The 25757-nt window shown below is 40.1% G+C and overlaps 1 protein-coding gene across 6 annotated transcripts in view; it reads left to right on the plus strand.

The window, feature by feature from the left end:
• Lclat1 (lysocardiolipin acyltransferase 1) overlaps positions 1–25757 on the plus strand; it is a 122951-nt gene that overhangs the window by 63583 nt on the left and 33611 nt on the right. For all 6 annotated transcript variants that reach the window (XM_075955302.1, XM_075955303.1, XM_075955300.1 and 3 more), the window contains 2 exons: positions 3828–3974; positions 9341–9457. In XM_075955302.1, the coding sequence (XP_075811417.1) occupies positions 3828–3974; positions 9341–9457 (264 nt within the window). The remainder of the gene's footprint in view (positions 1–3827; positions 3975–9340; positions 9458–25757) is intronic.

The following is a 25757-nucleotide window of genomic DNA, read 5'->3' on the forward strand; positions in this document are numbered from 1 at the left end:
GTTCCAGGAAGATGGCTCTTGCCTTTGTCTCTGACACTAATGTCTTGACTGAGGTTGCCATTCTGGGAACTGTGACTGCTTGTTAACTAGTTTCTGGATTTATTGCTATGGCTCCTGTTGCACACAGGTGCCCACTCAGTCACTACTGTTTCTTGGGATCCTTGTGGTAGTGTTTTCACTCAGCGTATGCATCTGCTCATATTATTTATTCTCAGTTAATTAGAGGCCTTTGGATAGCATTTCTTGATTTCTTTCTTCAGAATTGAAAATACCATGGAAGGGAACAGTTGTCTAGCTACTTTGGTTTCTGGTGTCTTGTTCATAGTGCTACAGAAGATACCATATTGCATTACAGACATTGATGATAATGCCTAAGCTATCACCATGGTTCAGTTCTGTAATAGATGAGTAACACAGATGTTTTTATGATTCCTTAATTGTATGCCATCTGTACTAAAATGAGTGAAAGAAAAAAGTAATGGCACACAAGTTTACTTACTAAGGAAGAAAGTGAATGCTCGAAGTTAGCAATACGTTCAGTTGAGCCAGGAGGTGGTGCACACCTTTTATCCTAGCACTTGAGAGACAGAAGCAGGTGGGTTTTTAAGGTCCTACAGAGGAAGCTCCAGGACATCCAGGGATACACAGGAAAGGGAAAACCAGAACAAAACCACATTCAATTGAATAGTTTCTTCTAGCAAAGGAATGTCAGGAAGAACAAAGTGAAATTATAGATTATGGTCCTCGGGAAGGACAGAGTGCCTAGGGGTTTCTCACTTGTCCTTGAGGGTGATTGGTGCTGATGCTGTGTAGGTGGGAAGGGAAGATGGCAAAGGCCCCAGAGAAAGACTGAAGTCTCTTGGAGGAGAGGAGAGAGGTTGGGTGATGCAGCTGTTTTTTCTTTTTCTTACATTTATTTATATGTGTGTGTAAATGTGGATGCCATTGTTGAGGCAGTCAAGTCTCTCCTAACACGTGAGGTCTGGGGTTGAACTCAGAACACCAGGATCTAGTTTCTGAGCTGTCTTTCCAGCCCTAGAACATTCTTTACAAATGTGAACATGGTATAATTAAGCATTCGTAGAAACTGTACAGCTTTAAGGAGGAGAATGGTTTATACAGTTGGACTTGTAATGAGTAATAATTCTCTGAGCCTATACATTATATATAATATATGGAGAGAAATTCAAGTATATATTGGAGGCAAGCTGCTTAGAATATACATTGCAGTATTTTTATAAAGGTTTATTAATATTTTTTAAGTTATGTGTGTTTGTGCCTGTGTGTAGGTATGTACTCATGAGTATAGGTGCCTGTGGATACCTAGAGGTGTCAGATCTCTTGGAGCTTGAGGTATAAGTGGTTGCAAATTACCCAATATGGGTGCTGAGAACCACCACGAGCCTTTTCTCCAGCCCCTTCACACTGATTTAAAACATTTGATGCTTGCAAAGTAGGGATAGATAGCATGCTGGGAGACAGAGGTATAATGGTCAGATTGTTGTGAGTTTAAGGCCAGCCTAGGCTACAAAGTGAGTTTGAGGCTAGCTCAGGCTTAGGCTACATAGTAGGAAGCATTTCAGAAAGCCTCAGCCATGCAGTAGATAGTTACCTGATTCATTGTTGTCTTAAGAACTAATGAAATAAAATGCTCAGACTAATTAATACCAAGCATGTTGTTAGCATTCATCAAACATTATCTTTATAATTACACTATTTTTTCATCAAATAGCCTGTATAGAAAAGAACCATTGGCAAATATTAAAAACAAAAATATGACTGTTGAAATAAGCTCAGTTATTGGAATAAAAGAGAAAAATCATAAAATATGGGGAGTGATTGGTAGGGTATTTCATGGATGAGCTTGGGTTTGGCTTCTTCCTGGATGCTAGCCACAGTGGCCGCACTGAGGGATAGAGGACTGTGGGAAATGCTCTGAAATGCTGAGGAAATAGTGATTTGGAACCTCAAATTCTATTTTTAGCCAAACCAGCTTCCAAAGTTAAGAACCAAAAATACATTTCAGGAATGTGAGGACAGAAACAATTTTCAAAAGGAAGGACTAACAGAAGGGCACAAGCAAAGAGGTCAGCAAGCTTGGGGTCAAGTCAAAATATTAACAACGTTTCTGTCATGTTGAGGAATGTGATAGAGAAGTAAACAGTATTTGGAGCAGCCGAGTGGTCCATATAAATTCAGAGAGAAGGGTGGTGGTAAGAGGCATACAGTTTGAGCATCATTTTACTTTTTAATAATTAAACTTAAATTTAAACCGAAGTCTTCCTGTTTACACAGTGGTAGAATTAAGAGCTCTTTTGGTTGGTGGAACTTAATAATTGAACTCAGTGTTGATGGAGCTGTGTGGTTCAACAGACTTACCAAATAAAGAAGGGTAAAAAAGCAAAGGAATGAAATGGAATGTTCTGCTTCCAAGCCAGTCAAGCTGAGGTCAGCATACTGTCTGCCAAGGGGTAGGAAGTCCATGTTTCATTTTATGGGCAGTGCTGTCCCTGTGGCAGCCATACTGTCCCGATGGCACCTAATGCTCCCTGACATTGTTAGACCGCAGTAGCTATAGATGGTATACATATCAGATGGGAGGGCTGAGTGCTAGGAAAGTCTGGATTGTAGAGAACAGGGGAAGGGGCAAAAAATCCTTAATTTCAACTGAAGACAGGGAAAAATGGGAGAAGGGGAACACTAAGAAGTATAACAGGAAAAGATAAAAAAATATTAGGAAATCTTACCCCTAGATGTCTAGTAGAGATAAGAGATTCTCAGATTGGTCTTAACCTAAATTATAAGGTAGTAGGGGATAGGTAAACCATGGCATATCTGTATTTCAGAACAGCACTGCGTGTTTGCAAGGTATTACCCATCATCTCTACTGCTGAGATGAGTGTTGTGGCTATTGTGATAGAGTCAGAGAGGAGGATTCTCAGTGGCATCACGGAGATGAACCTGTACATGGGCTGGCAAGACTGAGGACCAAAGTGCTTTGCTAGGAATCAGAAAGAACTCTGTTTGGCTCAGTACCAAGAACTTTTGGCCTTTACTACATATGCTGTCTTTATTGCCTAACTGCCTTTGCTTCACAGTTTACTTTCCAATGATCCTAGGTAAAATTTTAAGACAGAAGGGACATTCGGTTGGCCCAGAGAGTTACTATGTGTAGCCTAAGCTTTTCATGCCTTGTGAGCTTCTTCAGAGACTGCATAGGCTGTCCTGAGTCAGGCATCTCCCACAAAAGCTCAAGAGGTTGTGGCCGGGGAAGAATGGTCAGGGAAGGCTGGTGGCGAAGGCTGGATAGGCATCTGAAGCACAGGTGGGTTTACCAAGACTGCCTTTTCAGCAGTAAAGTGGGTCTACCTCTGAGATAGCTAGTGTGACCACATACACGCTCAAGGGATGTGCTTAGTAACATTCTAGAGTTTCCCTTTTCATTTAAGTAAAATCTGGTGATACTGTTGAAAATAGCATTTGCATTTAGTTTGAGAGTACAGAAAACGAAATATTAGAGAATTTTTCCGTGACCTGAGACAGTTCTTTTTTCCTACTTGATAAACAGTAGTACCTTAAGATTATAATGGCAAGCTGTGACTTAAACAAGATTTTTAAGAATTTTATAAACCCTAGGATAACCAAACTCCTATAAAAAACTACTGTGGCTTAGCTGTTTAATTCAAGATGAGTGCTAAATTTATAATGTTATAGAATGCTTATGATAGTAAATATAGTAAAAAATTTGAGAACTTGTAAGTTTTATTTAGTAGAATGTGAATATTGTTCTTGAAGTTCATGCAAATGCTTGTTAATTTTTTTTTTAGGCTGGGCCATGCAAGCTGCTGCCTTTATCTTCATTCATAGGAAGTGGAAGGATGATAAGAGCCATTTTGAAGACATGATTGATTATTTTTGTGACATCCATGAACCACTCCAACTTCTCATCTTTCCAGAAGGAACTGACCTCACAGGTGAGGCATCTAGGGTTTGGATCACAGAATTTAAAACCTTATAAACCACTAGTTAAATCTTTTAATCCTAACATGAGATATGTGACTATCAACAAAATTAATGGATGACCCCAAGGTCACTCAATTAATGGTACCCAAACCAGACCTGGTGGTATAATCCTAAAGGTCCAGCTACTCGTGAGACTGATGCAGGCAGATCACAAGTTTAAACCAGCCATAGCAACTCAGAGGTCAGTGTCTCAACATAAACAGTAAGGTGATGGCCGTAAGGTTATGCTCAGTGGTAGAGCATATACCGGACTGGTAGGCTGGTCCATTTCTGTTACTGTGGGTGAGGGAAGACCAAAGAGAAAAGACATTTGTAAAATAGAGTTTTATGCTGGGTGGTAGTGGTACACACCTTTAGCCCCAGCTTTCAAGAGGCAGAGATAGGTGGATCTCTGAGTTCAAGGCCAACCTCACTCAGGCCAGGCAAGTGCTCCACTACTACAGAGCTATATACCCAGCTCCACATGATTATTTCTGTAAGTTAAAATGATACTTACATTGTAGGGCCAGCTTGCAAAAGCCGTGTTTGTTGTATAGAGAAAGTAGACTGGTCAGGGAGCTTTAAAGTATTTTTATAAAACTAACATCTACAGATGATTTTTATTGAGTTGGGGAAACTCCTTCCTCTTTCCCTCCCTCCCCCCTATCTCCCTCCTTCCTTCCTCCCTTTCTTTTTAATGGGCTAACAAAAGTATTTCACTCATTTAATTTAAAAGTATTTTTTAATTATTAGAGTTATCTTTAAATTTGGATTTTTATTTTATTTTTTAATATTTATTTATTTATTCATTATTTTTATTATTTATTTATTAGAGATTTCTGCCTCCTCCCTGCCACCGCCTCCCAATTCCCTCCCCTTCCCCCAATCAAGTCCCCCTCCCTCATCAGCCCAAAGAGCAATCAGGGTTCCCTGACCTGTGGGAAGTCCAAGGACCACCCACCTCCATCCAGGTCTAGTAAGGTGAGCATCCAAACAGCCTAGGCTCCCACAAAGCCAGTACATGCAGTAGGATTAAAACCCAGTGTCATTGTTCTTGACTTCTCAGCAGTCCTCATTGTCCTCTATGTTCAGCGAGTCCGGTTTTATCCCAGGCTTTTTCAGACCCAGGCCAGCTGGCCTTGGTGAGTTCCCGATAGAACATCCCCATTGTCTCGGTGTGGGTGCACCCCTCGCTGTCCTGAGTTCCTTGCTCATGCTCTCTCTCCTTCTGCTCCTGATTTGGAACTTGAGATTTCAGTCCGGTGCTCCAATGTGGGTCTCTGTCTCCTTTCATCGCCTGATGAAGGTTAATATCCAGGAGGATGCCTATATGTTTTTCTTTGGGTTCACCTTCTTATTTAGCTTCTCTAGGATCACGAATTATAGGCTCAATGTCCTTTATTTATGGCTAGAAACCAAATATGAGTGAGTACATCCCATGTTCCTCTTTTTGGGACTGGCTTACCTCACTCAGGATAGTGTTTTCTATTTCCATCCATTTGTATGCAAAATTCAAGAAGTCCTTGTTTTTTACTGCTGAGTTGTACTCTAATATGTATATATTCCATACTTTCTTCATCCATTCTTCCATTGAAGGGCATCTAGGTTGTTTCCAGGTTCTGGCTATTACAAACAATGCTGCTATGAACATAGTTGAGCATATACTTTTGTTGTATGATAGGGCCTCTCTTGGGTATATTCCCAAGAGTGGTATTGCTGGGTCCAGGGGTAGGTTGATCCCGAATTTCCTGAGAAACCGCCACACTGCTTTCCAAAGTGGTTGCACAAGTTTGCATTCCCACCAGCAATGGATGAGTGTACCCCTTACAAATTTGGATTTTTTGAAACCCTATTACAACATTTATATTTCACTTTAAATTCTGGAACTAGGTTGCCTGCATATTTTTAGATTAGTATGTTTCACTGTGACTTTATATACATTCTGGCTTCATATACTATAATTGGTTATAACTTTTTGTTAAGGGGATAGTATATATTGGGGAATTTAAAAACACAAAAGTATACACAAAGGTTGCTGTAATCCCACAGCCCATGGATGAACACAATTTGAAATTTTGGTCCATTTGGACTGTTATTTCATCACAGGTACACATATGCACACACACATTCTTAGGAATATGTGTATGTGTACACTAGCTCCTATTTAATCTTAAAACTGGCAAACAGACCATGCTCTTCTTTGTCTGTTTCAGTTCTCCCTTAATATCTTTCCCATGTCTGTCCTTTGAGAAGATGGGGGGGGGGGGGGCTTTAGGTTTTATGTTGTGTGTTGGAGTCTCTAAAGAAAGTTTTTTTGCGATATGCTTGAGCAGACATTAAGGTTTGCTCTAAGGGAGTAGTTGACCTGGCCAGTGGATGAGCTCTAGGAGGCAGAACAGCTGAATACTAAAGGTGCCTGCATCGGATGTCACCTTCTTTGTAAGCATGTAAAGTAAGGAGACCCTTGTTTCTAAGACCTTTGATTTATATGCGATCTATCACATTGTGGAGTAAGTAATCTGCCTTATTATTCTACCGACTGAACTATTAATCCTGCCTGAAAAATGCCCTCGAAAAAGTCAATGTTTGTCCTGTCCTAGTTTTATTTCTGTTGTTATGATAAATAGCCTAACTAGGTGAAAGCAGCTTACAGTTGCAAGTCACAGTCTGTAACTGCCTGAATGTCGGGGAGGAACTTTAAACAGCCAGTCACACTCACAGTCAGATAGGAAGAGAATAATACATCCTTGCCTGCTTGCTGTGAGCTAGCTTTTTGTCATATTGTTCAAGAACCCCTCTCCAGAAGATGATGCCACTCAGAGTGGGTGGTAGTCCTCCTGACATCACGGATCTGGATAATTCCTCTTTAAGAGTTTCCAGGTGCCATCTAGGTTGTGACAAGGTGACAGAAACTGACAGGTGTTGCTTTGTCAGGGTTACACAGAATTAACCGTCACAGTGGTAGGGTATAATTTTGAGTTCCACTTTCCTGAGTTGGAAAGGAAAACTATTTTTGGTTTAACAACATTACATACAATATGACACTCTTCTACATAGTTTCTTTAGTAAATATCTTAGTGTCTGAAACTTTGTATGCAAAATTAATTCCCTTCTTGGAGCATATGTTAGATGAGGAATAAGCTAATAATATGTACAGGTGTTATAAATAAGAGTTTTTGTAGAAAACTAAAGCAGGGTGGATAGATAGAGAGCAAAGGAAAGGAGCAGGGTGCTAGTCACAAGGTGGTCAGGGCAAATCTCTATTATGTTTCTGTTTAAGTAGGGATCATATGTACAAGGTAGAAGATGCATCTGCAAGCAAGAGGCTTTCTGGGTAAGGGAATAACAGCTGCACAGGCCTGAGGTTGGAACATGCCCGGTTGGCTTGAGAAGATGAGAGTGGCTAGCAGTCCTGTGGGTACGGGTGGGGCAGTGCTGGAGTGGGAAAGTTGCAGGGAGTGAGCTGACAGGAGGCTGCGGTTGGAAAATGGGATGCTAGTGCAGTTACTAATAATGATGGCCTGGGAATGGGTGGATGGAGGGAGGGGGAGGGAATATCGCCACACTAATTTGTCTGATTATTTCCAACTCCCTACAGTGTGACTGTACATTTTAAAGTTGTGTGTGTTTGTATTTATATCTGGAACAGAATTCAGTTATACCCGAGAATCCCCAGAGTCACTAACAACTGGAAAACAAACTGCTATCTCTCTGGTGACTCTGGTACTTCTAATCCCATCTAAAGTCCATCAATTGACTATAACAGAAGTGCTGTTCTATAGTCCTGTGCCCAGGATATTCACAGACTAGTGGAGAAGAGCTTACTGATGTTCATGTCCAGTGCCTTTTCCTTTAACAGCTGGGGAAGCTGTGGGCATTTGACTCAGTGCCTCTGTGAGAACTGACACGCTTCTGTAAGAGTGTCTGCCGGAGCTCGTATTGTGGGGTGCACCTGTGGTTGCTGTGGGCTGGAGAAGTCACCAGCTTACTCCTAGGATCGTTGTGTTTATGTAGATATTTTTTCTTGTACTAGTGTATAGGTTTCCAGATAGAGCTGAAGTACAGACCCTAACTTCTGCTGTCATCAGAATTATTTCATGATCTCAAGTCAAGGCCAAATTTTTGAACACTTTATTTTCCAATTGTATTTGCTGAATAATGAGTTTGGTTCTTCTTGGAATTTGTAAAATGACCTCATGGAATGGAAAAAAAAGTTATTGCCAACAATTGGAACATATACTTGTCTCTGTAACTATATTCAGCCAAACCATGTTCAGATGTTTGTACATGATGTGCTAATCATGTGCTGTTTTGTTGTGCAGTGGTTTTGGTTAGCAATATTAGTCACTCTGCTTGAGCAAGGCAGATATTTCACTTTACTTTGAAAGCCTAAATTACTGGGTTAAAGAAAACGTTGATCTGATATATTTGATTGCTGGTTATTTCTTCTGGATGACTAAATCCTTGTCTTTTGTTAATTTTCAGTTTTATTAGCATTTTTATGTTATATTTGAACTTTTATTATTTAAGAATTTTATTATTATCAGTGGTGCAGGGGATTGAACCTAGCATGATAGTAGACAAGTGCTCTATCACTGAAATACATCCTCATCTCACATAAAGTTTATCTTTAATGAAAATTTTAGCTTATTAATGTTTTAGTTTTTATATCTCAATTTTTATTACATATTAGCTTTTGTGACATCTTCTAATGATTTGAAACTTTGGGATATAAATGTAAGGGAACTTATTAAGGTTCTGTTCATAACATATATTCACATATATCCATACATATACCAGTAGATTGAAATCTTTGTAAGGGATTATTGCAAATGTTTGTATTTTGGGGCTGGAGAAATGGATCAGTGGTTAAGAGCATTTGATACTCTTGTAGAGGACCTGGTTTGGTTTCTGGCACCCACATGGCTGCTCAAATCCTTCTGTAACTCCAGTTCTTGGGACTCTGGTGTCCTCTTCTGGCCTTCTTGGGCATTGCACATGTTGGCAACATATTCAGGCAAAGCACTCATACACATATTCAAAATGTCTGCATCATCTTTGTATGCTGTCTGTAACAATGTAATATATTAGTGTCTTTTTGGGGGCAGGCACATTCTCACTGTTAGTCCTGGCTGGCCTGTAATGTACTGTGTAGACTAAGCTGGTCTTAAACTCCTAAAGATCTGCCTGCCTCTGCCTTCTGAACCCCGGGATTGAAGGTTTGCTTACGATGCCTGGTCATAAGTGCTATTTTTATCCAAGAAATTCTTCATATTTTTCCTTACCTAACTATCTTCCTTAATATTATTACTTTTATTTTGTCTGTTATTTTGTTTAGAAAATAACAAGACTCGGAGTAATGATTTTGCTGAGAAGAATGGACTTCAAAAATATGAATATGTCTTACATCCAAGAACTACTGGCTTTACTTTTGTGGTGGACCGTCTAAGGGAAGGTTAGTGCTGCTCTTAAAATGTGTTCTAAACCCAATGTGGCACATTCTTCTGAGCTTTATGTGTAGCTCTCTGACATCTAGTGAGGCACATTAGGACCATGCTGACCTGTGACTAACAGTCACCTTCATCCTCTAACTGCTACATGCCACAAAGCCGCCTGTGTCCAACATGAAAGGCCTTGAATGAAACATTATGGAAGAGAAGGTCCATTTCTTTTCCTAAATGGCATCACTGCGCTGAGTCGGATGTGCTTTAAGATGCACAGTACAATCCACTAAAACGAAGCTTCTTTACATCTAAGTACCATGATTTTGAAGAATGTTTGGTACCTGTCCAAAATCACATTGGGCGGGTAAAACAAAAACTGTGCATGATTATTTTTGAAATTCTGTGATTATAACTAATATGATGTAGTCTTGTGGTTTTGACTTCCACTTTGCCAGTGAACACTGTGTGCCTTGCCTGTCTGCATGTAGAAGTTCGTAAGGGTGGGGTCCTTCATGTCTGTGGAAAGTGGTGCAGAGGCGTTCAGGTGGTGTGCTCACACTTGTGTGCTCACGCTTGTCTGTCATCTCTCCTCTCTCTGATGTAACACCATTTTGGTATCTAACTTAGACTCAACAATATGGTTTCTATTGTGTGCATTTAGTAATTTCTTTAAAAGTATACGTGACACCAGGAAACATAAAATTTTTTCAGATGACTTTGTGACATATCTTTTACTTAAAAGATCATCCCTAATATAGCAAGATAATGGAGAGATTATTTTATAGTTGGTCAGAATATATTATGTTTTCTGTTCTGAAATCTAGCAACCTGATAACTTTGTTGCACACTTAATGTAATAATTTTTTTTCTGCCAGAACTGTAAACTGATCCCCTACACCTTATGTATCATTTTAGAGAGAGAGAGATTCAGATGATCTCATTTGCTTTGTTTAGCAAGCCAAGCGATAATTCTGTTTATTTCATTTAGAATTGTGGACTAGAACCTGTACTGAAAAAGAAACATGGTGATGATTGTTACAACAGTAATAGCACTGACGTTGAGTATTTACAAGTACCAGGCATTGCACTAAATATTCTTTTTTTTAATATATTTTATTTATTTATTTATTAAATATTTCTGCCTCCTCCCCGCCACTGCCTCCCATTTTCCTCCCCTTCCCCCTCCCCCGATCAAGTCCCCCTCCCTCATCAACTCGAAGAGCAATCAGGGTTCCCTGACCTGTGGGAAGTCCAAGGCCCACCCACCTCCATCCAGGTCTAGTAAGGTGAGCATCCAAACAGCCTAGGCTCCCACAAAGCCAGTACGTGCAGTAGGATCAAAAACCCATTGCCATTGTTTTTGAGTTCTCAGTAGGCCTCATTGTCCTCTATGTTTAGCAAGTCCAGTTTTATCCCAGGCTTTCTCAGACCCAGGCCAGCTGGCCTTGGTGAGTTCCCGATAGAACATCCCCATTGTCTCAGTGTGTGGGTGTACCCCTCGCGGTCCTGAGTTCCTTGCTTGTGCTCCCTCTCCTTCTGCTCCTGATTTGGACCTTGAGATTTCAGTCCGGTGCTCCAATGTGGGTCTCTGTCTCCTTTCATCGCCTGATGAAGGTTAATATCCAGGAGGATGCCTATATGTTTTTTTTTGGGTTCACCTTCTTATTTAGCTTCTCTAGGATCACGAATTATAGGCTCAGTGTCCTTTATTTATGGCTAGAAACCAAATATGAGTGAGTACATCCCATGTTCCTCTTTTTGGGACTGGCTTACCTCATTCAGGATAGTGTTTTCTATTTCCATCCATTTGCATGCAAAATTCAAGAAGTCCTTGTTTTTTACTGCTGAGTAGTACTCTAATATGTATATATTTCATACTTCCTTCATCCATTCTTCCATTGATCCAACCATTATAATTTTGGCATAGGTGTGCAGTTGTAATAATCATGTTCACCAGTAGGAGGCACAGGTGTGCTCATTTGAAAGCAATGAGTTGTGTTGAAACAACCTGGAAATAAGGTTAACCTGACTATGCAGGGGAAGGAGGTAGAAACATTAGTTTTTAAGGTATGGTCCAGTTTGAGATAGAACTTTGTCTTCAAGAAGCTTATAGTCTTAACGGATAGAGATATGAATGATTAATAGTGAAAACGTCTAAATGGACATGTATGTGAAGTGCTAAGTTTTATGCAGATATTATGCTAAATAGTAGGAAGAGTGGTCATTGAAGAGGGTACTATGGTACTGAAGATTCATCTGTGACTTCTATTAGAAGCTGAATTTCTCTTGAACACTGGAGACTGTGTGGCCTAGAAAGGCAGAAAGAACATTCATGGATGAGGAAGTACTAAGAAGGGCCAACGTGGACCCAACAGTCACCTTGCAGACATCAATGTGGGAGCCGAAACAGCTTGTAGAGTAACACTCCACACTTTAACTGTTGTCTGGGGGCCAGCTGTTAAAAACGTAATACTTTGTCTATTAATAGGTTGAGTCACCAAGCAAGTTGGTGTATCCATTGAGATTACAAATGATCGTGTAGATATGCTTAAGTTTTAGTTTGAAATCAGTCATTTTGGAACTTAAAACAAGTTCATATTTCTGTTTATACTTATATGCATAAAAATCTACATAGGAAGAAATGAAGGACATAGCTTTCCCATGAAACTGGGTGGCACTGAGTTAACCTCTAAAGAAAAAAGTAAATTCTCATTGGGTAATCTGGATCAGCCCATTTGAACAGAGAGAGCCCTTAGATTGGTTCAGAAAAAGAGAACTGCCGACTTTAAGACTGGATTTTATGGATATTTGATATCTGTTGGCTCTCTTGCGTTGGTTTCTGTAGCCCTCCTTTGCTATGAGAAAACTGTGAGCAACGATGTACATTCATAGGCAGCTCAGGCTTCAGCAACATTTGTGGGACTTTAACTTCTTGAGCTGGAGGCTTGATTCACACCTACCTGCCGACAGTCTGTTGCTGCAGTGACTCAGTATAGGGAAGGAGTAAAGCCAGCAGAGGTCACCACCCTGTGCAGCAAACATTCCGTTTATTTTAGTCAGTGAGCCTCTTCCAGGATGGAATTTCAGCCATCCTTCTCAGCAGCATGTGAAAGATGGCAAGGAAGACAGGCAGGCATATAAACAATTACAATACTGAGGGCATTAAATACCGTACACTCTGACCTTTCATGGCACTTTTCTTAATTGCCGAGAGCCATTTATAAATATGCCAAGACCTTTCCGTTATGTTAAAAAATGTGATTGTACAATAGACCTTTGACATTTGCAAGAATATTTTCTGAGACCTATTCTGCTTCCGCACATTTGCAGAGCTCTTTGTAGATTGACAGTTAGTTTTCTTTAGAGGTCATGTTGATTGTGATACGTAAGTGCAACACCACCTAAGAGGAGATTTCTGTGCTCATCAGTGGGGTGAGCACACAGGCCACTTAAGTGATTTGTGATTTTTACTTTGTGAGTGGTTCTTCTGTTTTCTTTGTTCATTTTGACTCCTGACTATAGCAAAACAAACAAACACAAAGAAAAAACCTAAGCTTTTCACTGTGGATATAGATCCTGTCTTTATCTTTTTAATGAACCAGTTTATGACAGCCTTTATGAAAAATGAGGGAAGGCATATATATGAAACAACCAACTAACATCAACAGATGCTGTCATGTTCCAGGCATAGGGTCATAGATGTTTTCCCTTACCTTGCCTGTGGAGTACAGTCAGTCACTTAGCTTCAGGCCTAGACTGACTGACTCTGTCTGGTGCCATTGTGGGTTCATAATCCCCAACCTACCTAGTTCTCCCAATTGAGCCACGTGTCGTACCTGTACAGACAGGTTTCCTTCGGCAATTTGTCTGGGGTTGTGGGTGAGAAGAAAGATCGTAATTTGAAATTAGGCTTGTTTCATGCTAAGGCTCATGCACTCCTGTACTCCTAAGTGTAATAAGTTAACAGTTGTTCTGCTACAAATACTACAAAACTTGTGCCTGTAGCAAGTCTCCAAGATTTCATGCTGAGATCCTTGGATGTATTATGAATTTTGTTAAAGCATGAGAGAGAGAGTATGTGTGTAGTGTTTATAGTAACTTGTTTTGTCTAATTCCTTTATTTACCAACTACATCTCCATTTCTTTAAGGGTCAGTGAACATCTGGAATGGAATAGTCTTACCTTAAAATATAACACCAATTTATATCTAATACACTGTACAAATAGGTTCTTTTTGGAATTATTGCATTATTTATTCCAGGTACCTTAATTATCTTTGCAATTTGCTTTGTATTTCTTCTAGAGTGTAAACAATTGCAATCAATCTCAAAATCACACTTGAAGTGCCTCTTCTTTCAAATCAGGACGCCATCTTTGCCTTTGTTTAGCCATTAAGTCTCAGATATGCCTCATAACTTAATGTTTACAGTACAGGGTCTCTTTCTATAAAAAAAAAAAGGTCCTTCTCTCTCTCTGGTTCTGTTTGCTAAAGTGTATGCACATAACAAACTACAAACAAACTACACTAGGGTCTGGTCACAGATCTTTTTTATAATTGTTTTTAAAGTTATGGTTTTTCTTTTGTTAATATATGCATTCTGCTCTATCAGAATACTGTTCAACTAGATTCCAGTTTTCCTACTCTTACAAATAATACCTCATGATTTGCTTCTTAGGAGAACTTTTCTTAGCTTAATTACCAAAATGTTTAATTTTCTCCAGGTTTTTGAAAAATCTTTTGCTTTATTTGATCCTCAGCTCCACAAGAATGCCCTGGGGCCATCTCTTACAGACACACCCACCTTCTTCCATGTCCTTTGTGTCCCCATTGGTGTTGGGCACCATTGCTTCTCCTGTCTTTGTTCTTGCCCTTCTGACTTACCTACTCCTTTGCTAATCTACTCTAGACCAGGCCGCCTTCAGTAAAGTACCACTCTAAGATAATCATATATGTGTTTATTTGCTCAGAAAATGTTCTTAGATATCTGTTTTCTTGAAGATTGTAGAGTTTAGAAAGCAATTATAGTGTATTGTCTTAAGAAGTAAAAATAAAAGTATCTTGGGAACATCAAGGCACTAAAGAGGTAGCATATGAAGTGAGAATTAAAGAGTAAGGCATTTTTCAAAAAAGGAATTTAAAGATTTATGACACTTCCATATTCTTTGATCAAATCTTAACATGTTTCCATTCTCCCACTTTCTTTTTAATCTGATTTTTTAATGTGTATGGATGTTTTTCATGTGCATATATATGTGCACTACCTGCTATGTGCAGTGCCTGCGAAGGCCAGATGAAGGCATTGGATCCCTTAGAACTAGAATTTCAGATGGTTGTGAGCCACTGTGTGGGTGCTGGGAATTGAACCTAGGTCCTCTGAAAAAGCAACCGGCGGTACTCTTAACTGCTGAGCACTGTGGGGCACAAAGGACATGGAAGAAAGTGGACATGCCTGTAAGTTTTGGCCCTCCATTTTTTTTTTAAATTCACTATCTGAACGCCCCTTCGTGCAATGCGAGCCAGATGATGAATTAGTTGACTATTCATTCCCAGTTATACCTTTTGCTTTTGGATTTTGCCCCTGGTTTCTTCTGTGTATATTAAATCCTACAGGTGTTGGCTCTCTTCTTTTTCTAAGGACCTTTCTCTAATCTGTTCCCAGTTTCTGCTTTCTGTCTAATGGAACAGTCCACACAGTTCTTTATTAAATAGCAACTTTAATACAATCTTCCTCGTCCTTCTTAAAAGTACGGCAAAGGCTGTGCCACCTAGATCACCAGAGCAAAGAGTTACCTTTCATGTAACGATAATTCTCTGCCACCTCCGTTCTAGAACTTGAATATGAGGCAGATACTCATGCAGCAGGGCTTCTCTGTTGTGAGGTGAGATGCATGGTGGTCTGGGGAGGAGGACAGGCAGTAACTGCTATTTCAGACAAAAGTGTGAACCCCCTTCTATTTTGTATACTTTTAGAAGAGAACTGTAGAAACATGTTTCATGTAACTGTAATTGAATTTGATTATATGAAAAAACCTTTTGTATATAAAATAGAAAAATCTTCATTTTTTTATTTTCATCACATTTGGCACTTTATTATACAAGACTATTTCAAACAAGCCTATGTTGTACATTGAGAATGTGGTTCTTATTCTTTCCAGTGTTAGGATTTCTATCTGCAAGTTTCAGTTCTGAGGTATTGCCACAGGGACAGTCGGGTAGGTAGCTCTGTGTCACTCTGTCCCACTAGCTTTCCGTGGGAGAGATTTTGTCTTTGGTCAGATACTGTTTTCCTAATACTGCCCGGATATAAAGGAGTGGGTGGGTATAATGGAAGGAGGGCACCGCTAACAAAGATGCTCAGAATGTCTTCTCTTGCTACAGAGTTACCACTGTTATGAATGGGTGAACATTTTATACTTGATGCCTTTACTCATTTAAAACTCGTCTGTCCTCACATACCAGTGTCCTGTTGGGATGCATATATTAAGAATAGCACCCTGGAAATTGCTGTTACTGACATTTATGAAATGTTTGTTTTAAAATACAGAATTGTGAAAGAAGGAACATCTGTAAGTAAAACTTGTGGTGTTGCCTTTGAGTGATGACTTGTGCTGTGTACTGACCATAAGGAAATTGTTACATACACTGACCTGTTCTCCCAGTTCTCCCTCTGAATGCAATAGTAAGAAAAGAAAGCACGGTAGAGGGCGGATGTGCTGGACTGTCACACTGGCAACTTAGTGTATGACAGCTGCATGCAAAATGCCCGTAGAATATTGCTTGACACAGCTCCCTAGAGGGCTGCAGGTAAGGGTCTGAGTGTATGTAACAATACTCGAGCTTCCTGTTTACATGAAGAATGGTTCTCAGCAAGGTCAGATTTTGACCCGAATATAATAAACTTACTGACCTCTTAAATCAAGGAATTCATTTTAACAGGAACATATGGCTGCCTTTTGGTTTTGCATATAACTTCATTGTGAACATGCTGTGTTTCTTTTTTGGATTTGTCCAAAAAAGGTTTATCTTGTTTGTTGTTAATCTGTACATAAGTCCGTTACTTTTTAAATGAAGATTGCAGTTTTTCTTTTTGGGTTTGTAGATTTTATTTTTTTCTAGATAGTACACTTTCTTGCATTAAGAAGTCTGCTTATTTGGAGTATTATAGAGTAATATTAAAGTACTTTCAAGTCTTAAAGGTGTATGTGTGTGTGTACATGCAAAAAAAGTGCACAGCCCATTACTTTTTAAGTCAATCATAACAGCTCCACAAAACAGAACACCAAATACATAAATTGTTCAGTTGTACTCTGCTTAGGCTATCTTATGTATTATACACTATGAATTTATTATATTTCTATATGGCCATTCTAATAAGGGCTATATCATGTATTCCTTCTGGTCTTTGACCATGAACATTGTCTCTGTTGCTCAGGGTACTTTCTTGTGGTTACTGAATATTTTTCTCTCATAAATACATTTGCCTGTAATTTCTCATGACTCATTTATCATATTGAAAATAATCTGTTTTATTTGGTTCTTAATGTACTTTTAAACAACATTCTTTTGACAGTGTGATGGTGCTACAGAATTTCTATAGTGTATTGTGTTGTCCTGTCTGTAGGTTAAAGGTCACTTTGATTGAAGTGATTTAGTCTCCACACACTCATAGTTCTTTGGGTTCATTTTGTGATATTTATCAGTAATATGCAATCCCATGGAGAAACTCAACAGCATTTATAAGAACAGAAGCTTAAAAATTCCTCATTCATAGTTATTTATAACATAGTATCCTTATTTCCTCATAGAATTTTAAATGGCCTTTACCAGAAGATAAAATAAGTATAGTGTGGTCCAAAGTGCCAAAGCCAAGTAATAAAGTGTGTGTGCTTAGGACTTGAAAGGAGGGCATGGCATTATCCAAGCTGAGGAGAGTTGAGTTAGTCAAACACAAGCCTTAGCATTGACCTTCTTAGAAATCAGTGCACCGGGCTCTTCCTGTTTTCCTCATTGCATCACAGGCTTCAGGATTTACAATGACCGTGAGCTTCCTTCTAGTTCCTAGTCTCCTGTAGTTGGTACTCCTGGTCGACCAGCATTCTTCAAAGCTGGCCACTAAACTACTTTTGCTTTTGCAGATTGGTCTTAGGTGTTATTAACAACCCAACCATGGTGCACAGCCACACAGGAATTTCTTGCTATTCCAGTTGTGAGTACCTGGGAATTGCCCTGAATCTATAATCCATGTGCCTAAAAAAATGACATTTTTTCAGAGTTATATGATCATGTTTTTACAGAGCAGTGTCTTAAGGTCCACAATAGGCTTTATCATGTTAAATTTCAGGAAGATTTCCACTTAATTTTGGTTATAGAAATTAAAAACTTGTTAGAGAGATGGATGACTCAGAAGATCACTGAGTTCAGTTCCTAGCAACCATGTCAGGTAACTCAGAACAGCTCCAAGTGATCTGACTCCGTGTTCTCCATGAGCATGCGTATATACACATACGTACATGCATTCATACCTTCATATATACATACAACATGCAATTTAAAAATCTTTACAAGAAATTAATAATCTTTCTTATCTGTAAAAAGCATCTTTATTGTGTTGGTCATTATTAGTTTCTTTAGTAATTCAGGCATGTCATAGCAACTCCTATGCTATTTTAATGAAAGCTCACTTGACTATTTCAGGGATAGACACTGACAAGATTTGAAATAATCAGGAAACACTGGGACTGTGGCTTCACTTTGAAAGATGGGTTCAGTTCAGAGAAAGAGAAACCTGTTATAGGAAGCTTGTTTAAATCAAAGGTGTACATGTGTAAATATTCAAACAAGAATGTCTCTGTAAATATATAATTTTATATTTAAGGCCTTTGTCTTGTAGTCAGTATCATATGATTGTGGTATGCTGGTGACACCATCAGCACAAACATTCATGATGAGCGTATGGTCTTAACAGTGCAAAAAAAAGTCTACTTCTAGCAAAACAGAAAAATGAAAGGAATCAGAGAGCATGTTATTGTAAAGGTAGCAGTGACGAGTACAGATTCTCAGAACTGGTAAGCAGACTGTCCCTTCTTACTGATCCAGGCATTTACTACTGTTTCTGGTTTCATCATTATCCTAAAATTGTGTCCTTCTCTTTTCAGATTTTTTTTTTCTCTTTTCAGATTTTTGCAGTAATTGTGTTCCATTTAAAGGAGACTCAGTAAAAGTAATTATACCTCATGGTTTTTACATCTCCCTCGAACCACGAGTGAGATATTTACAGAACATGTGATGATGTAGTGTAGGAATAGAGTGTGATTCATCTTGATTCCAAAGATGCTAGAAAAGAGTCACTGAAGAAATGCCTTGTTTATGTCTTTACAAAATAGATGGAGATTTAAAACTTTTCTGTGTATGGCTATAAATGGTCATGTTTATATCTCTAAGCATTGATTTGATCTGAATCAATGTTTTCAACAGCAATGGGTCTGATTGCATGGCTGGGTGTATACAGACAACGGATATGCCTTCTGTATGATGTCTTTCAGATAACTTGTATCTAGGAGCCATATCCTTGCGCATAAATTCTGCAAGAATTCTTTGAGTACAGCAACAGCTATATATTTGGTGACCTTAGCAGATAGGTTGCATAGGATTGATGTGTCGGAAGCCAGAGCTAAGTGTAGTGAAATGATCTAAGTGGAGATGTAGGGAGCTTGCTGGTGAAGAGAAAAGGGTTCGAGTAACCAGATGGGAAGCCCCATCAAAGATGGCTTGGGAGCATAGTATTTTTAAGACTGAGATTCACCAAGCAAAAGCTGAGTGTAGTGATATTTTGTTTGTGTTTTAACAGATAAAGCTTGCCTGAAGACCAGAGTGCAGAGCTAAGACACTAGAGCCAGAAAGTGGTGGCACAACTTTAATCCCAGGACTCCCGGAGACAGAGGCAGAGGGATTTCTGTTAGTTCAGGGCCACCCTGGGTTGCACAAGATTGAATCTGTCTAAAAGAGAAGTAGAGTTCACACAAAGGTGATCCCACACTTTGAATCCCAGCACTAGGGAGGTGGAGACAGGAGTGATATGACTGGGCAGAGAGAGGTCTAGAAGGCAGGAGACAGGAGCTCAGGGCAGTGTGAGAATCAGCCCTGTAATGTGAGGGTGCAGTCTGAGACCCGATCGCCCCTTGGTTCTGAGCATTGGCAGAGGTAAAAAGACTCCAGTGCTGGCTGCACTGCTTTCTGATCCGTCAGCTTTCACCACCTAATATCTGACTTCAGGTTTTATTTATTAAGACCAATTAGAATTCGTGCCACAGCTGAAAATGAAGGGATTAGCGATGGAGCTGTTTTCTGAGAAGTGAGAGGGGATAAAAACAGCAGTGAGCTTTCCAAGGCAAGAGGCGGGTTGAGCCTCAGCATGTATTCTGGCTTGGGTGGTGGAAAGAGGATACCTGGCTGTCAGCCCTGTTCTCTCCAGCAGTTCTGGTAGTGACCTGATGGTAGTGGGGTGGATAGGCTGAAACAGCTACTATGGGAAATGGGTGAAAGAAGCTCACCAAAAGCAAGTAAAAGCATTACTGTCCTCCTGTCTCAGCAAGCTTAGCATGCCTCTTCTCTCTGCCCCTGCACTCCTGGGGTTGTAGGTACTTGTGTCACCATGACTGGGTTTGTATGAGGGTCCTGGGGATTTGAACTCAGGTCCTAACGCTTATACAACAAGCACCGTTATCCACTGAGCAATCTCTCTAGCTTTCCCTATGACACTCAAGTATACCATCTCTGTTACCCTTTCCTGTCCCCCTCTCCCACTGGTCCCTTCTCAAACTTCTTTCTCTCTGCCTTTCTCTCTCTTTCACACACATACACATTGAGAAAAACCTATATAAGATATTCATCTTTCTGGGTCTGGTTTATTTTGTTTAATACAGTAATCTTCAGTTTCATCCATTTGAATTTTTGTAGGTGACACAATTCATTCTTTTGGGCGTGAGATAAAACTTGATTGTGTCTGTAGCATTTTCTTTCCATATTCACTTGTTGCTGGGTACCTAGATAGACCCCATAACTTGGTCGTTGTGAACAGTGCCTCCATAAACATGAACACAAAGGTGTCAGCAGTGATATTCCTTGATCGAATGTTAGTTTGCTTGCTTTCCTTTTTTTAAAATGTAGTGTGTATTTACAAGAACATCAGTGTGTGAAGGTCAGAGGACCACTTCTAGGGAGTCAAGAGTCATTCCTCACTTCTACCTTGTTGAGGTAGAGCTGCTGCTGTCTCTGCTGCTGTGCTGTGTTCTCCAGGCTAGCTGGCCAATGGGCTACTAGGTAATTCTCCTGCCTCTAGCTCCCATCTCTGTAGATGTACACCACAGTATCTGTCTTTACCCTGGGTTCTGGGACCTACAGAGCCACATTTGCAGGACCATTCTAACTAGTTGCTTTAGTGCTCCAGCTTCCATTATGGAGTCTGCCTAGTCTTCAGAAGCTGAGCTACTCTTCCAAGTTACTTATGTTGTAAACTATTTTACCTTAAGACCTTTGGAACAAGAATCACAGATCTGTGCTCATCTCCGTTACTCCCCCTCAATGCTTTCTCTCTGTCTTTACCTACTCACCCACCCAACGCATCAGCTGTACACATAGGGCAGCAGTGCTGTGTGTTCAATAAAATTGGACTGAAGAAAATAATAAATGAGCACTGGACCCTTAACAAGGAATTTGTCAGAATTCCTTATTAGGTTAATAACCACTGAATATCAACTTGGAAACTATTATTGTATACAGAGAGATAGCTTCCCAACTTTTCTCTCATTGTTGTTCTTTTGGCCATCAGCATTCTTGCCATGATGACAGTTCACTGTTTATCTTCGTTACACACTAATGCGTTCATGTGCAGCATTTATTTTGGCTTTTCTAATAGGATACTGATGCTAGAATGTACTGCAAACCAGAGATTGCTATGTATTTACTTTTTTATTTTGGTTACTGTTTTATTGCTGTGAAGAGACACCATAACTCAGGCAAGAGAGTGGACAGGAGGGAGTGGAGGGGGGGAGAGAGAGAGAGAGAGAGAATGAGAGAGAACACAGAGGAGAGAGATTGGTCTGGGCCTGGTGTGGGCTTTTGCACCTCCAGTGTCATAGTTTTTCCAACAAAGCTACACCTCCCAATCTTTCCTAAGCAGTACACCAGCTAGGAACCTAACATTCAGATATATGAGCATGTGGGGCCATTCTCATTCAAACCACTAGAGTCACTATATTCTGATTTTCTTACCCCACCCCTGATTTTTCCACTTGCATCATATATGTATTCTTTTTCTTCACTCGTGTTTCCCATCTCATTTGTATTCTCTATTCCATTCTTTCAACTATGCCCTTGCCAGTATACTCATCACTTTGGCCACATTGCCCTGACTGATGCAAACCCGGTGGAAACAGAACCCTGAGCCTTCCTTCCCTAGACCTGCCCTGGCTTTTTGAACTCTTTGGGAGAAAATCTCCCAAAGTATTCAGATTACTACCAAAATAAATTCTTGGTTAATTGTATTGGATTTCAAGATTATTATAACAAATACTTTGTTGATCAAAGCAACAGAAATTTACTCTTGAAACCTGATGTTAAATGCTAAAGTATTTAAAAGGATGTGGGGAGGAGCTCTGTAGTATACTAGGTTTCTTTCTCTACAGTAGGTAAAACAGCAGGAAAAAATAGATGTCCAGATAGGTAGGTTTCATTCATAATTGAATCTGCTTTATCTCTGTGAATCAAAGTATGTAGGGGGTACTTAAGTAAAGGCACAAGCTTGTGTTCATTTTGAGGTAGACTTTGTAGTCCAGACTGGAGCTCAGTGTCCCCCACTTGGCTTGTCAGGTGCTTATTGCAAGTGCATGCTACCATATCCAGTGAGGGTGAACTTTATTCAGAAATTTTATAGTTCCCTTTTGTCCTTCCTCTGTGATTTTACTTTGTCTTGCTCTTTGACAGATACTTAGTAACAGGCCAGGATATCGTTTTATCCTTCACCCCATGTGAAGGGTGCCTGGTAAGAAAACATGGGATCCAAGATGTGATTTATCCTGTTTTACCTTCTGGATAACTGTCTTAAGTTTCCCTTGTGAACCTTTAAGTGACTTTTCTGGTCCACTGGACTTTGCTTGAGAGGAGTTTTGGAACCCGCTTTGTGTACAGGTGTCGGGGTTCTTTTTTTTTTTAAGAATTTTTTTATATGTATTTATTTGCCCCAACATGAATTTATGTGCACCACATGTTCAGGAACCTGTGGAGTCCAGAAGAGGAATTGGACCCCCAGGAACTAGAGTTAGAAGCAGTTGTGAACAGCCAAGGAGGTGCTGGAACCATCAAGTACTCTTAATTGATGAGCCATCTCTCCAGCCTCAAGAATCCAGATTCCTTTGCGTGCTTCACCCACATAAGCTTGTGATTCTAGAACATTTGTGGGGGAAGAAAATGTGGCTTGAAACTGTCACTTAATTTTTTTGTAAGCTATTTGTTTTAACTTCTGTCATTGACCTTAAAATACTCGTAACTAGCACTTTTGATGGGTTTCTTTTGATGTCAGAGTAAAAATAGTTGCTTCATTATTCTTTCACTAAAAGCACTTTTGTGGGTGGCACAGAGAACTCACTTCGTTTTTAAAAAGGATCGAGTGGATCAGAATAAAAGGTTAGACATGCCCTACTGAGAGGCAGTAGACCTGATTATACCCACTGCTGTGTGAAATTAGGCCTGGTAATATTTCAGAAACGATGAGGCAGGCCCTTACCTGGAGGAGTGGGATCCAAAAGGAGAATATATTTGCTTTGGATGGAAACTTAGCCCAGCTTCTGATGTCTCACAGTAAAAGTTTTAGGGCATGGAAATGTATTCAGCACACAGAAAACTGAGGTAGTTGATCATGTATGCAGAGCATTAAACAGTTTATGGTGCCGCATAGTTTACTTTTAAAAGGTAAGTACTAATACACCAGCATGTACCCCCCAACCAAGGCTAGTATGTTTCCTATTGCTTGTTGAGACGCTGCACAGAAAATCCACTTAGGGTGCATGACGTCAAAGCTGCACTGGTGTTTAATGCCCTAAATATCCCCTGCTTTTCAGTCCTCCATCTTACAAGCAGACTGGATAGCAACAATGTTTTGCATTTGTGAGTTCTCCTTTCACACTTCAGGGCGTGATGAAAACAATGCAGGCGGCTGATGAGGTGGCTCAGCAGGTAATTCTTGCCTCTAAGGTGAGGACCCCAGTTTCGCCTCTGGAATTCATACAATAGAAGGAACTGAACCAAGCCCTGCGAGTTGTTCTCTGATTTCTACACTTACAATATGGTACACGTATTTTGTTTAAAAATAAAAATACGTCAATGAAATGGTTGTTTTTAAAACAATTTAAGGACTAATTCCTATAATTCAGCTTGGAAATGTAAACATTAAAGCTACTGAAAAATTGATGATTAAATCATTCCTACTGAGTCTTTAAAAGTGAAGACGTTTGCCTCACAGGATTGTGACTTCTGCATGAAAACTTTAGCTCAGTGTCGGGGCCATAGCACTCCCTCAGAGCAGGTGCTCCTGGCTGCCTGTCTCAGAACAGTTTGCAGCTGCTGAAGTTGACATTAAGGAGTAATTTTTTTTGTTTGTTTGTTTTGGTTTTGGTTTTGTTTGTTCGAAACGGGCTTTCTCTGTGTGGCTCTGACTGTCCTGGAACTCAGTAGACCTGGCTGGCCTTGAACTCAGAGATCCACCTGCCTTTGTCTCCCTGAGAATACAGGTGTGCACCACCAGCGCCAGGCTAAGAAGTGAATCTTTGTTGTTTCTCTTAAAGCAAACAAGTGAGAGGGCCCTGCCCAGACCCCTGCCTGCAGCCTCCTCCCACCCCACGCAGCTGAACTACCCCTCCCCAGTTCTGCACATTTTGGGTCCAGTGACTTGGCAGTTTCCCGCGGCCTGTGCCCACCTTGCTTGGTCCTGCCTACTAAGCCACTGAGTTACTGCCATCCGCAGCTTCCTGCGGCAACTCCTCTGTGGCTTCTCAGGACCGTGCTGCTACCCAAGCTGTGATTTGCTAGGTCCAGCTGCTGCCAGGCCTGCTCTGATCAGGCTGAGTTCTGACCCTGGGAGTTCTAACCCGGCACCTAGAACACAGGCTTGTGTTCCCAGTTAAGATCAGCAAGTACCTTGGGCGCCATTTTGTAGCCGGAGGCTACGCTTTAGTTCCTGGCTGCTCAGACCCAAATAATCACACAGAGACTATATTAACTACAACACTATTTGGCCTATTAACTCATGCTGCTTATTAACTAACTCTTACATCTTAAATTAACCCATTTCTATTCATCTGTGTATTACTACAAGACTGTGACCTACCAGTAAGATTCTGGGTGTCTTCAGCAGCTACATGGGGTATCCCCTAGTCTGCCTACTCTCTCTCTCCATCTCTTCTAGCCTGACTATATTCTGCCCTGCTATAGGCCAAAGCAGCTTCTTTATTAACCACAGCATCAGAGGGGAATCCCACATCCCATTTTAGTAGCATTTGATAGATAAATTCAGTCATTGCCTTTGTTGCAGGCAACCAGTCATCTGTTTGCTGTTGCTACTGCTCAGCCTGCTACTAGCACTTTCCTTTAGTGCGCTGCACAAATGGAAAACAGCTCCTCTTGTTCTCAGTTAGCTGAGTTAACGAGCCCCTAGCCCTGGTGTTGAGTGTTACAGGTAAAAGAATTTCCATAATTTAAAATCATATGAAACATATTAGTATATTATGGCTTAGGGAGCATAGGTTCATAGAGCCCTTCAAAACTCAGTATTTATAGATAAAATTAACCAGTGCTTTATTATAAAGAGTTTGGCAAATTTATCTCATAGTTATTTTTTAAAATGCCCAGTATTTGAAAATCTAGTTTATAGGAGTTGAACAAGCTAGTGTTTCTTCTTTGGGAATAAGGTGCTACTTTCTGTTTCTGTTACCTTGGTTTGATATTTCTTTGGCTGTATAACAAGCAATTTGTTGATTTTTAACTTATTCTTGGACAGTTACATACAGATATACAATGCATCTTAACCACATTTAACTCAACTCTCACCGCCTACCTCCAGCTTGTATCCCTCCCACCTTTATGTCCTTTTTTCTTTTTATAAACCACCTAGTCCTTTCAGTGCTTCCTGCTTGTGCACAGGCAGCCTGGCGCTGCCACACTTTTAAGACAAACACAGCTTAGTTGCCAATAGCTTGTAAGCTAGGGTAGAACCTCATGAGCCTTTCCAGTCCATGCTGCAGTGTTGGCTGTGGTTTAGT

This window comes from Microtus pennsylvanicus, chromosome 21 (genome assembly GCF_037038515.1).
Source record: "Microtus pennsylvanicus isolate mMicPen1 chromosome 21, mMicPen1.hap1, whole genome shotgun sequence".
In the NCBI taxonomy this organism is placed as follows: domain Eukaryota; kingdom Metazoa; phylum Chordata; class Mammalia; order Rodentia; family Cricetidae; genus Microtus; species Microtus pennsylvanicus.